Below are 12,028 nucleotides of genomic sequence, written 5' to 3' on the forward strand. Positions count from 1 at the left end.
AGTGTAGACATCCCCCCAGCTTTCAACGCTTATTTTATTCCCCTTTTAAATAACTCTTATGTAAACTTAACACTGTATGCATAGGTTTAGAGAACAGTCAATGAAAAGCAAATGCACAAGTGAGAACAGTAAAAATGCAAGAAAATGTTTAAAAAGCACTAACAGAATTTATTTTCCTGCCTTCCAAATTAAATTTCGTGGAATGCAAAAGGCACAGCATTGAAGAAATACAAATGAAATCTACGTGGGCCCCGGAGATGACTTGCCTTCAGAGTCAGTTTTCTGCTTGGCATTGTCATAGTCCGCACCACACACTTCCACCTCAATCAGCGGGCACACAATCCCTCTGCCATGCTTGGGAAGATGTCGGGCCCCCAAAACCTATGGCAGAAGATGATCTTTACCCTGAGAATCAGGTTTTGGCTGCTTTCCTATGCAAGCATTCATACCATGTGAACATACATATAGGTTTCAACAATGGGATATTTATAAAGCATAGAAAAACAGTTACATTGCATTTTGTGGCATCATTAAAATTAGATGTTAGACAAGAGATTTCCTTTTCTATGTACGTGCTTTAGATAGATTGTGGAACTGTGTTGATCTGCACTATATAAATCGGTGGTATTACCCGAGACAAAGTTATGATGTTACTACCTACACCGCAGTGAAGAACGACGCAGGGAAGCAGCGCGCCTCTTGAGCCTACCTCTATCTGAATGGTGATTGGCTCCAGTCCTCGTAGTGAGTTACGGTCAAAGGGGTCAAAGGTCTCTTCCCTCATGATGGTGGGCTGCAGGACATAACCACTCCCTCCATTCAGCATGAACAGCGCCTGGTTCATCTGCATGGGCTTGTCTGGACAGGGGACAGTATGGAACAGCTCAGTCACGGCTCATCCCTGATTCAGCTAAAGACACACGGCAACCTGTTCCCTAGTCATGGCCTTCCGATTGAAGATGCACATTCCGTTCTCCTAAATTAGATGCTTATCAACACAAGCAGTGCGTAACTTTAAACTTTAAGAGAATTAACTTGAATGAAGTAGATTTGTTTTGCATCTCCAGAGACTGAGCCTTGACAGATTGAGTGCATCATGTTCTAATGTTACATTCAGTAAATGTCCTCTTTCATGGCAGTCCCTGGCGAATGGTAGAATTGTGCCAACTGATGGCATGAATTGAAACAAGATTCATTTTTGCTGAATTAACTCAAAATAACACCCTATAAATCAAACTAAATATACCCATAACACTATTCCTACCTTCATCGGTATCCTTAAAGTTTAGCTTGGTCTTATTTTCAATTTTGTTAATTTTATTGTTTTGTTTTTTTAATCATATTTTCTTAAACATCAAAATCTTCAGTTAATACAGATCTGGTAATTAAACCTAAAACCAATAATATCATAATATTAATCGTTATTCTGACCTGTGAAAGGACTTTTCACTAGAACTGGAAATTATATTACTTGTTTGTAATACTCTGTCCATCAAGACTAAACACACCTTCAGTATGAATTCTGAGCCAGTTTTAAAGGGCTTTATAACAGGCTGGACAGGTAGATGGGAGAGGCTGGTGTGCCCCAACAGAGAAAAAAAAACAAAACACAAAAGACAGATATTGTCTTAGGTGTGAGAACATTGACAAACACTACCTGCAGTCTGGAAGTTGAGGGCCACCAGCTGGCTGCCGCAAAGCCACATGGGCAGTGGGTCATAGTTGGATGAGTCCAGGCGCTGGCCCTTGGGGTAGATGCGCGAGAGCTGCAGACGGTTGTACTGGAGGAACTTCTTGCCCTTGATCTTATTGACATACTTCTCTGCCTTGGTCTCCGGGAAGGAGGACATGTCCCGGAAGCAGGCGCGATCCGTGCCAATCTCTGCCAAGGAGGAGGAGCGGTTAATGCTTCAGGAGGAGAGCCATCAAAAGCTGAGCTTCAAGGTGTCCAGGAAAACACCCACAAATGTGCAATTCATTCAAGGCACATTGAGCCAATAGAAAAGTGATAATCAAATAAGGCCTCTGTCCTCCGAGAATCCATTAAAGATAGTACTTACTGTCCTCATCGAAGGGAACAGGGCGGCAGTAAATCACGAGCTCCGAGAGTTCCAGAGCGATCTTCTTCCTCCTCTCCATCAGCTTCCCCTCCTCCAGCTGCCACAGAAAGCAGATGTGACATTAATTATGGGCAACAGGCAAGGACTAGACATTATGTATATCTTGTACAGGAACAGGAAAGAAACCTAACCTGGACCTAATAAAAAAGGACTTCACTGGAGAAGCACTTGCAAAATCAATTACAGCAGACAGAAAGGAAGGAAGGAAGACCGTAGTATTTTTTTTTGTTTTTTTTTCTACAAATGTTACCAAAGTCTAACTACAATGTTGACGGACAGCTCAAAGAAGTTTGTGCATCAGGTGTGGAAATACTTACTGGAGGCAACAGACAAAGAATAGGTGCAGGGAGGACCCATGAAACTCCAAATAAAAATAGGAGACCGACTGTTGTAAGTATTCATGCAGTGGCACCAGCGTGTGACTGAGGTAAGTTCTAAACCAGATTTTGCACTGTGTGACATCTACAGCTGGCAGCTGACCTTCATTTCAGAGTTCATGGTGACCTCACGGATCTTCATCACCCAATCCTTCAGCTCGTCCTGGGATTCGGCAGCGATGTCCAGGACGTTCCCCGCGCGTGGCATGGTGGCAGTCACCAGGGAGAAGACGAATGGCCGGCTACCCTTCCCATCCTGCCTCACAACTGCAAGAGAGATGGATAGAGATGGTGAGCGAAGCAGAACATCCAAAATACATTCTAATGGGCAAACAACCACAGCATGTAAAAACACATTTCTTACAATATTTGTAAAATGAAAGACAGATATGCTGAACTATCATGTAAGCTCTCTAAACATTAGGATTTAAATAAAATGGACAAATGTCTGTATGACCATATGACCTTGAAAATGTGTCTAAAGGGGCAGGGATACAAAAGCAAGAGATTGGTAAGCTCTATTTAAAGTGAAAGCCTGTTGATTAGTGGGAAGGCCTTAACCAATATCCTTGGGCAAGGTGAGATGTCCTGTCATGCCAGTGCACAAAGCTCTGTGTGTGTCACTTACCTATCTGACAGGAAGACACATCAACGCTTCCTCTGAGGAGGTCCCCCAGCGGGCTGTTCTCTGCTGAGGGCTACATATGAGGAGGAAAAAAAACATTACATACAGGGGGTGACCGGGCTGTAGGCTGACTGGCCTCAGCTCCACGGTGACAGACAGCAGACGACTGCCACAGCAAGGACTGGTCCTCATTTTTCAGATATTCAGCACTCTTTTTGGAGGAGTGATTTCAATTACTTTGAAGTGTAGATGTTTAGTATGGGGATTCACAGGTACAGGCCGCTGTACAACACTGATCAGCTAACAGATTAGTTGTATTGTAGAAAGGAAATTACTTTAAAGAACTTAAACTTACAGATCTCTCTGGCTCCACAGTGGAGGGGCTGATCTCCTCCACGTAATTGGAAGGGAACCAAAGCTGCTTCTTCCCCCCAAAGTCCCCCTTCCACCTGCAGAGAAGACAAGGGGGCACTCACATCAGGCAGCGGCCAGTGAGACACAACTCTGGTAAGATTCCCATCTGTCTGGTGGTTCTCACCTGGCTGGGAAGCTTAATTCAGCCTACTGTAACCAGAATCCAAATCCATTCTTCAATCTAGTCCAAGCCTATAGCCTAAACCAAATCCAGTCCTACAGTTTCATTATAGTTTGTGTCTGATGTGGGTGTTAGGGCTCATGTCAGCAGTTAACGTAACGTTCATGTATGAAATGTACGAAAAGACCAATTGAGTTCGAGGCTGAGAACCTCAGATATAGAGAACAGTGCCATACAGCTTTGACTAAAAGCAAATGTAGTTCAATCCATATTCCTCCCCTGGAAGGTGAGGTGGTCCTCTTTCCTTCTAAATAAATCGTCAGTAACGGAAGCGCGCCTCGCTTGGTTGACACCACTCACCAGCCTCCTTCCTGTTTCTCCACGTTCATGATGACAGCATTCTTGGAGAAAGAGAGCTCATCATCTCTCTGGGCCTTGTATTCATACAGGGCCTTCACAGTGCACTACATAGGAACAAAGGCAGAGCAAAAAAGCAAGGTAAGACGGAGATCCTGGCTGTATATGTGCATTAGAAACAGTGCGATTAATTATAAACACACACACTGAAGCAGTCATACCTTAAACGTAGGCATCTGGTTTGCTTCTACATAAAATCCCGGATTGCGTCCTTCATACAACGATCCATAATCAGGCTCCTATAAAAACAAAGTGCGACTCATTTTTAATTATTCCGGTGGACTGAAAAGATCAGCTTGCAAAGCGACAGGTTTTGAGAACATTGTTGAGCAACGTAATCTGCGTCGTGCTTCCGGCGTTTTGCGCCGAGGACGGGGACTCACAGCTGTGCCGATTTTCTCCAGCGTCTCCTCGTTGATGGGGTAACGCAGCTTCATCTTCCTGTACAACGGGTGCTTCTCATAGTAGCTGATGAGGTCCACCAGGCTATCGAACTCCGAGGTCCCCAACACCACCGTCTGGCCCTCCTGCTGGACCCGGCAGTGTTTGATCTTCCCCTCGGCCCTGCAGGAAGATAGGAGGGAATAGGTTTACTAGGGATTCGTAAATTCGGTTCAGTCATGGAAAACTCAGGTGGAAGAACAGATGTTCCAGCTGCTTTAGCTTATAGTTGTCCACAACTATACTATGGATTCCTCACCAATTTGTACCATTAAAGCATTAAGGTTTTTCTTTCATTGTTCCATCTTCAAGACCAGGGACTTTAGCATCAAAAAGTAGGAACAAAATACATTTCCATCACATTGAACAGAAAAGACCTCATCCTACCAGCTTGCCTGGCTGTGTTCCAGTTCTTACAGGCATCTTTCTCAAGGGCAGAAAAGCAAGGATGCAAGGTAAGACTGCGGGTATATACAGGTGTGCCGGGCGGCTGTGCTCACCTGAATGAGATGGCGAAGGAGTTGGCTTCGGTCCTCTTGCGCACCAGGAAGGCTCCGTCGCGTGGCACCCTCATCAGCATGTTCTCTGCATGGCTCCGCGTCAAGTTGGCATGGTACCACCTGTTCAATACACACCCATACACACAATCAGTGTCTCGCCTCCACACTGCAGCAAGGCTCCACTCTAGCAGGTCAATTGCTGTGGAAAACCTTCAAGATCATTTCCTTGTTCTGTCGGGATGCTCGATTAATCAATCCAAGGAGAGGGAGGGGGAGCCGAGGGGAGACTCACTCCTTGCTCTCGTGTGCATTGGTCTGTGGGACGGGCTCAGTCAGCTTCATCTCAAACTCGTTGCAGCGCAGCGCCACCTGCTGGTAGTGTGTGATGAGAGCGTAGAGGCTTTCGAATACCAGGTTGTCCGTCAGGTAGAACTTGGGGCTACCGGCCTCCTGGCGGGAGTGGATCCGACAGTGTTGCACCCGCCCAGAACGCCTACAGGGATCAGGGAGAGAGACCAGTGATGATGGGGTTTCTCCAGACCTTTAAGTACTGCTATATTCAAACTAGGAAGGAGGGATCTTTTTAGGGATTGACTTTACAGGGCTTCAGGTTATAATGATAAATTACTTATAAAGCATCTTTCAAGAAACTCAAAATCACTGTACAGTCAAATATGAAACCGAACAACTGATAGCACAAATAACATCAAGGTACATAGATTAGAGTACAACAATACAGTAGCCAAAACGTGTCATTAGTTCCAATTGAAAGTATTTCACAAGCGAGGTGCAACACTGTGGACTCTGTGGGGTCAGAGCTTTAACCAGTCTTGTACTCTTAACACTGTAGGAAACTTAAATATGGATATATCTGGGGCTTGTTTTCCTGATTTTCTTCTTTGTTGCATCAGTGGTACGCTGTGAATGAGGCGTGCGGGTGTTGGTGTGTGTGTGTGTATGCCAAGCATATTGGGAATTGTGGCTCCGTGTCTGGCACAGCGCAACGCAACCCAACCCGCCCTGGCTGTGTACCAGAAGGAGAGGGTGTAGTCTCCCACGAAGGTCTCGCTCTCCCGGACCAGGAAGGAGCCGTCGGGGGCGCCAGTCTCCAGGCAATACTCGGACAGCAGCCGCTCTGCAATCTGGCGCCCGTCTCGCCCCGCCCCCAGCTTCCCATGGAACCACTTCTCGGTCACATGCTGGTCCATGCCATTCGAAACCTGTGGTGCAGCAGACACAGGCTCCCGTTAAGACGTCACCATTCACCCACATACAGCGCCACTGAGCGGTCTGAAATGCAGTTCATCCAAGCATCCGCCAGCTGATTTCCCAGCACCCTTTGGATGGGGGTCACTCACCTCTCTCTGCTCCTCCTCATCCTCATTGCTATGGTTATTTGACGTCTCCTCTGAATAGTAGATCTTGCTGTTCGTCAGCACAAAGAAGTGAGGGTACCACTCCTGTGGGGAAAAGACAAGTTGATTTTGGCAACATGTACATAGACAGGTGGTGAATAGATTTGATTACATATTACAGGAAATGGACCTGTATTGGAAAGGGGCTTACAAATTGAAATCACTCCCTGTGTTTAAACTCTACAGATGTAATGGCTAAACTATTTCTTCATCATCATCTTTAAGAAAATAAGTGGCCTTAGGGTGGTCAGAGAAAGCCAAGGGAGAGTGTTTGTAAAGTTTGGATCCTGTCTGCATATTCTGGGATCTGGTTATGGCAGGTGCAGCCGTGTAAACGCTAGAAGTGAAACCAAGAGAGCTCCTCACGTGGTTGATGGGGTCCTCAAGGTAGAGGATGCCGTTTTTGATGGAGTTGCTGATGTCATTCTCAGAGTAGGGGGTGGAGGTGGAGACTTCCTCGTAGGCACTGCCCTCGGCAAGCTTCTTGTGCTATCATTCCATAGGAGAGCAGGACAGGGGGAGAGACAAGAGTTAGAAGAGGGAATTGAAAAGACAAGATAAATCCACCACTGTACACTGCTGCAGCTGCATTTCACAGGACACGTGTTACACACTACTTGTTGCATTTTCAACCTAATTTTCCTACATGATGTACGTTATGATGCTACATCCCTTCCCCGCCACCTTGTTTACCTTGATGAGGATTTTCCTCTTGAGCTGGTGGGGTGAGGGGAGTCCATCTGCAGAGATGTCCACAGCCTTGGTCAGCAGCATGTCCCCGAATACTTTCTTGAAGAAAGTGGCCATGTTCCTCTGCTGGACAATGCTGCAGTGGTCTTCAATGGACAGAATGATGGGATATCTGGAAGTAGAGACATCCAGGAACTTAATACAATCGGCCAACAGAACTACAAACATTGCCGATATGATGTACAGAATGACATGGCCTGACCATGAGAAACCACACCATTCCTAATCGTTCTAATGGGGAACGTCCCCGTCACTGAATTGGCAGCTGAAGGATTGACGCTGACTGACAGAAAAGGTAGCCCCTATGGCCTGTTCAGCAGCGGATGTAGGTACAGTGCCTTGCAAAAGTATTCACCCCTCCTTGGCATTTTTCCTATTTTGTTGCGTTACAACCTGTAATTTAAATTGATTTTTATTTGGATTTCATGTAATGGACATACACAAAATAGTCCAAATTGGTGAAGTGAAATAAAAAAAATAAAAAACTTGTTTTTAAAAAAATCTAAAAAAAAAAAAACGGAAAAGTGGTGCATGCATATGTATTCACCCCCTTTGCTATGAAGCCCCTAAATAAGATCTGGTGCAACCAATTACCTTCAGAAGTCACATAATTAGTTGAAGTCCACCTGTGTGCAATCTAAGCGTCACATGATCTCAGTATATGTGCACCTGTTCTGAAAGGCCTGAGTCTGCAACACCACTATGCACGGGGCACCATCAAGCAAGCGGCACCATGAAGACCAAGGAGCTCTCCAAACAGGTCAGGGACAAAGTTGTGGAGAAGTACAGATCAGGGTTGGGTTATAAAAAAAAGTATTAAAAAATGGAAAGAGTATGGCACCACAACAAACCTGCCAAGAGAGGACCGCCCACCAAAACTCACGGACCAGGCAAGGAGGGCATTAATCAGAGAGGCAACAAAGAGACCAAAGAAAACCCTGAAGGAGCTGCAAAGCTCCACAGCGGAGATTGGAGTATCTGTCCATAGGACCACTTTAAGCCGTACACTCCACAGAGCTGGGCTTTACGCAAGAGTGGCCAGAATAAAGCAATTGCTTAAAGGAAGAAATAAGCAAACATGTTTGCTGTTCTCCAAAGGGCATGTGGGAGACTCCCCAAACATATGGAAGAAGGTACTCTGGTCAGATGAGACTAAAATTTAGCTTTTTGACCATCAAGGAAAACGCTATGTCTGGCGCAAACCCAACACCTCTCATCACCCCGAGAACACCATCATGGCGGTGGCAGCATCATGCTGTGGGGATGTTTTCCAGCACACATTTGCACGTCACGTCAATGATATCATGTCACCTTGTGGGACTGTGGGTCAATTAACCTTGTCGGAGTGGGTGTCCCGATTCTAGTTTGTGAGCTAGACAGGGTACTGCTTGGAAGGTCTCCCACACAGAAGTACGAGATGGGGAGGGGGGCGGGAGTAGGCTGATCTCAGGTCTCTCCACTGGAAGCCCGAGGGAGGGGGAGCGGGGGATCCATCACCAACTTTGTACAGTACTAATGCAATTAATAAAATCAGTCACACTACGAAATGCTAGCAAATAAATCACAATTCATTCATAATACTGTGAATATATAGTTTCACAGACATATTGTTGCATTTTTTTTTTCTGGTTTGTGTGAAATAGTGTAATAATCAGGTTCTCTTCTTTATAAGTGTGTTATATAGGAGTTGCGCAATTTATTTTTATTTTGTGTTTTTGTAGGGTAATAGGGTAATAGTGTAATAATTATTTTATTTGTATTTATATACTACAATTTGTTTCTATTTGTTACTTTTTAAGTCTTATTTTTGTATATATTTTTAAATTTGTATAGTTTTAAAATGTTATGATTTATTTGTGTTTATGTCTGAATAAAAATTACTGTTCGTGCAGAATGGTGCTTTTTTTTTTTGTTGGCGTGGTGGGGTCGCTGAAGGGGAGAGGGCAGTTCACCCAGGGAGCCATACAACCTAGAACTGCCACTGGGCCTATTATCCATTTAAACAAAATTAAATATACAGAAGACAGAATATTCCATTTTTTGGAGCACATGGGAAAGCAGACCACTGTATGCACCGGCTCCAGTGCTTACTTACTCGGATGTGACAAAGGCATGCTCCTTGATGGTGTACAGCACATCGCAGAACTTGATCTTGGTGGTGAGAGTGTGCCCATGGTAGATCACCGGCATCCCGTCTGGACCATCCCAGCAGTCCACTGAAATAAAGAGCAACCCTCATTAGTGTCCCAATAACCGGAAAAACATTCAGTCCAGAGACGTGTGACTTCAAAAGCAGAGAGGATGCTTCAGGGCAGTGGTTCTCAAACCTGTTCTGGAGGAACACCTACCCTGCTGGTTTTTGAGCGCTTAATTACTTAACTGAACCCAACTGAAATTGAAGTAATTTGATTGCATTTGACCCTTTAAATTGTGTAACAGGATGAGAACCACTGCTTTAGGGTATCCTGGATTAAACAAAAATGAGCTTGAGTGGGTCCGCAAGTTGACAAGAATCATTTGCCATTGGACAAGTACAGGGTAATCAAATGAGGCAGGATATGGGCCAACTGAGACAAATTAAGTGTTGGCCACTTCTTAGGACATACAGCGCTTACACACTTACACTCAATACACCTGCAGCCCATCCTCAGACAGCGTGCGTAGGCCTCCAACGAAGACTCGCTGGAGAACTGGTCACCAGTCAGGTAGCTGCAAACAGGGATTTTAATCCTTAGTGTTGTACTCAAGCAATTAACCCATTTTCACCCAGGAAATACAATATTTTGAATACAGATTCATACACCAGCTGAAGCATTTTCTATTTTTCTGTAGCGGTTGGCAGTTGGCCTCCAGCTTGTACCTTTTTAAAGATTATGGCTTGGTATTGTTTTTTCTACTCTTTTGGTTTTGTTGGAGACAATATTAACAAGGCTGAAAATGTCCATCTGTAATAACCAGGACCACATTCAGGATCTTTTTTGATCACATTTATACATATTTTTGCTTTAAATCTCCCTGCTCTTAAAATCACATGCTGTGAAGAGAATGCAGCATCACAGTTACTGACAATTACTACTGGACCCTGTACTCTGTGTCAAACAAGACAGGTGCAATCTTACGTGTTGTGGGAGGAGGAGATCCAATAGTGGGACAGAGGGTTGTTCATATCTTCTGGGCACACGCAGTCAAACTTACTGTCCCAGATGGTGTTTTCTTTGGAAAACAGGTAGGTCAAGAACTGGAAAATGTAACAATAATATTTTTTTTAAATCTGTATAAAATAGGAAGGTTAGCAGCTGTGACGTTTTGAGTCACAGGATGTTTTCTCAGAAAGTTAGTAAAACATATGAGAAGACCATTAAAAAGCAAAAGCAAGTGGATGGAGGCATTAAACTTTTTTTTTTTTTTTAAATGGTGCCACTTCTTATTAAAGTGAAACCTAAAACAGTGGCGTTCAAAAAGAGGAAATCATACAAGGTGAATTAATCAGCCACACAATGACTTCCCACCATTGTGGGAAAGTCTGACAACACAGAGAAAATATCTCTGTGGAAAATACATTCTAGTTGATGCAGTGTAGTAGCATATTTCTGATAAGAAACATGCCACCAATACCCCACAGCCGTAACACGTTTCTCTGAAAGGGAGTCCTTCAGAAAAAAATTGACTAAAATTAGATCAAAGCTAAAAATGACACATTGTGCTAAGACGGACCACAAAATCAGGGGTGAACTATATACAGCTCTGAGCATCGAGTCTGTAAACAATACTGCCAGTTCAATAAACCTGGTTCCTGCATATACCACCAACTGGGTGATACATGAAGAGAACAGTGCAACCCCTGCCATCAGAATAATCATCAAGCAACAAGGGAGAATTGATTAGGGCCCTGCCTTTTCTGCGACTTATTTCCCCCGCCCCCTAATTGTAATTCAACTACTATGCCCTAGATGTCCCTGCACCCTCCCCAAATATAGTCACTGAATTCCCTGCATTATTATTATTGTCATATTTGTAATAAGTTAAAGCATTGATGTTAATTCAATACTGTATGATTTTATAATTATAATATGTAACAAATTATACATTCCCATTAGTAAATTAAAACATTTAAATGTGGGATGCATGTCCCTTTAAATAGATGTCCGCCACTGCTTCCTAATCAACGTGCCACAGCACCTTCACAAAAAGACTGAGATGATTAAAGGAATCGTCAGATTATTTATCGCTCAGTGGTTTAATTAAGCAGACTACATGGCAACACGGGGAGGAATGCCTTCGAAAGCAAGCTGCATAAAACGCAACGCCCCATTTAAGATATGCAAACTTAAGTGGGAAGTGTGTGGTGTTAGTACAGCTCAATACATTTCTGTCAGAATATGATACGATCTCAAAGAAAATATCTTGTCTCCTGTTAAGGGTGGGGTGGGTAGGACAGAGGTAAGTTATACCTTCCACTTGTAGCTGCAGGGTAAATAGTACCACAGTTGGCTACATCATAACACAAGGAATTTAAATGGTTGATTGCAACTGAGGTGCTAATCTCCACGGAAGTGGAAGCATTCCAAAGAGACGTATTGCTTCACACTAGGGAAAAAAAAAAAAAAAAAAACCTTGGGTATTTTCTTATCTCCAGACGTGTGCTGCAATGTGGGAGGTAAATACCTTGGGTGTGAGTGGGAAGAGTATTCGGTAAATTTAGAGACTGAATGGTGTTTTTGTTTCCCCCTTTTTAATGAGTCACTGTTTTTGTTGGTTATATCTGGGCCACTATGAGGGCAATAAGGATTTTCCCCAATTCACAAGGACTTTGTGCAAAATATGTTTTTCTTTAAATAAGCACAGTGG

At 43.9% G+C, this 12,028-nt stretch overlaps 1 protein-coding gene across 1 annotated transcript in view; it reads right to left on the bottom strand.

The window, feature by feature from the left end:
- plcg1 (phospholipase C, gamma 1) overlaps positions 1-12,028 on the bottom strand; it is a 36,168-nt gene that overhangs the window by 5,279 nt on the left and 18,861 nt on the right. Inside the window, exons 10-28 of the mRNA XM_066702416.1 lie at positions 10,300-10,418; positions 9,804-9,889; positions 9,276-9,396; positions 7,124-7,292; positions 6,797-6,919; positions 6,374-6,475; positions 6,048-6,235; positions 5,308-5,508; positions 5,016-5,135; positions 4,458-4,638; positions 4,236-4,313; positions 4,018-4,121; positions 3,478-3,571; positions 3,126-3,195; positions 2,601-2,764; positions 2,061-2,157; positions 1,658-1,882; positions 710-858; positions 267-381 (exon numbers count right to left, since the gene is read on the bottom strand). Of these exons, the coding sequence (XP_066558513.1) occupies positions 267-381; positions 710-858; positions 1,658-1,882; positions 2,061-2,157; positions 2,601-2,764; positions 3,126-3,195; positions 3,478-3,571; positions 4,018-4,121; positions 4,236-4,313; positions 4,458-4,638; positions 5,016-5,135; positions 5,308-5,508; positions 6,048-6,235; positions 6,374-6,475; positions 6,797-6,919; positions 7,124-7,292; positions 9,276-9,396; positions 9,804-9,889; positions 10,300-10,418 (2,506 nt within the window). The remainder of the gene's footprint in view (positions 1-266; positions 382-709; positions 859-1,657; positions 1,883-2,060; positions 2,158-2,600; positions 2,765-3,125; positions 3,196-3,477; positions 3,572-4,017; positions 4,122-4,235; positions 4,314-4,457; positions 4,639-5,015; positions 5,136-5,307; positions 5,509-6,047; positions 6,236-6,373; positions 6,476-6,796; positions 6,920-7,123; positions 7,293-9,275; positions 9,397-9,803; positions 9,890-10,299; positions 10,419-12,028) is intronic.

Source organism: Amia ocellicauda, chromosome 4, assembly GCF_036373705.1.
Source record: "Amia ocellicauda isolate fAmiCal2 chromosome 4, fAmiCal2.hap1, whole genome shotgun sequence".
NCBI classification, from domain to species: Eukaryota; Metazoa; Chordata; class Actinopteri; order Amiiformes; family Amiidae; genus Amia; species Amia ocellicauda.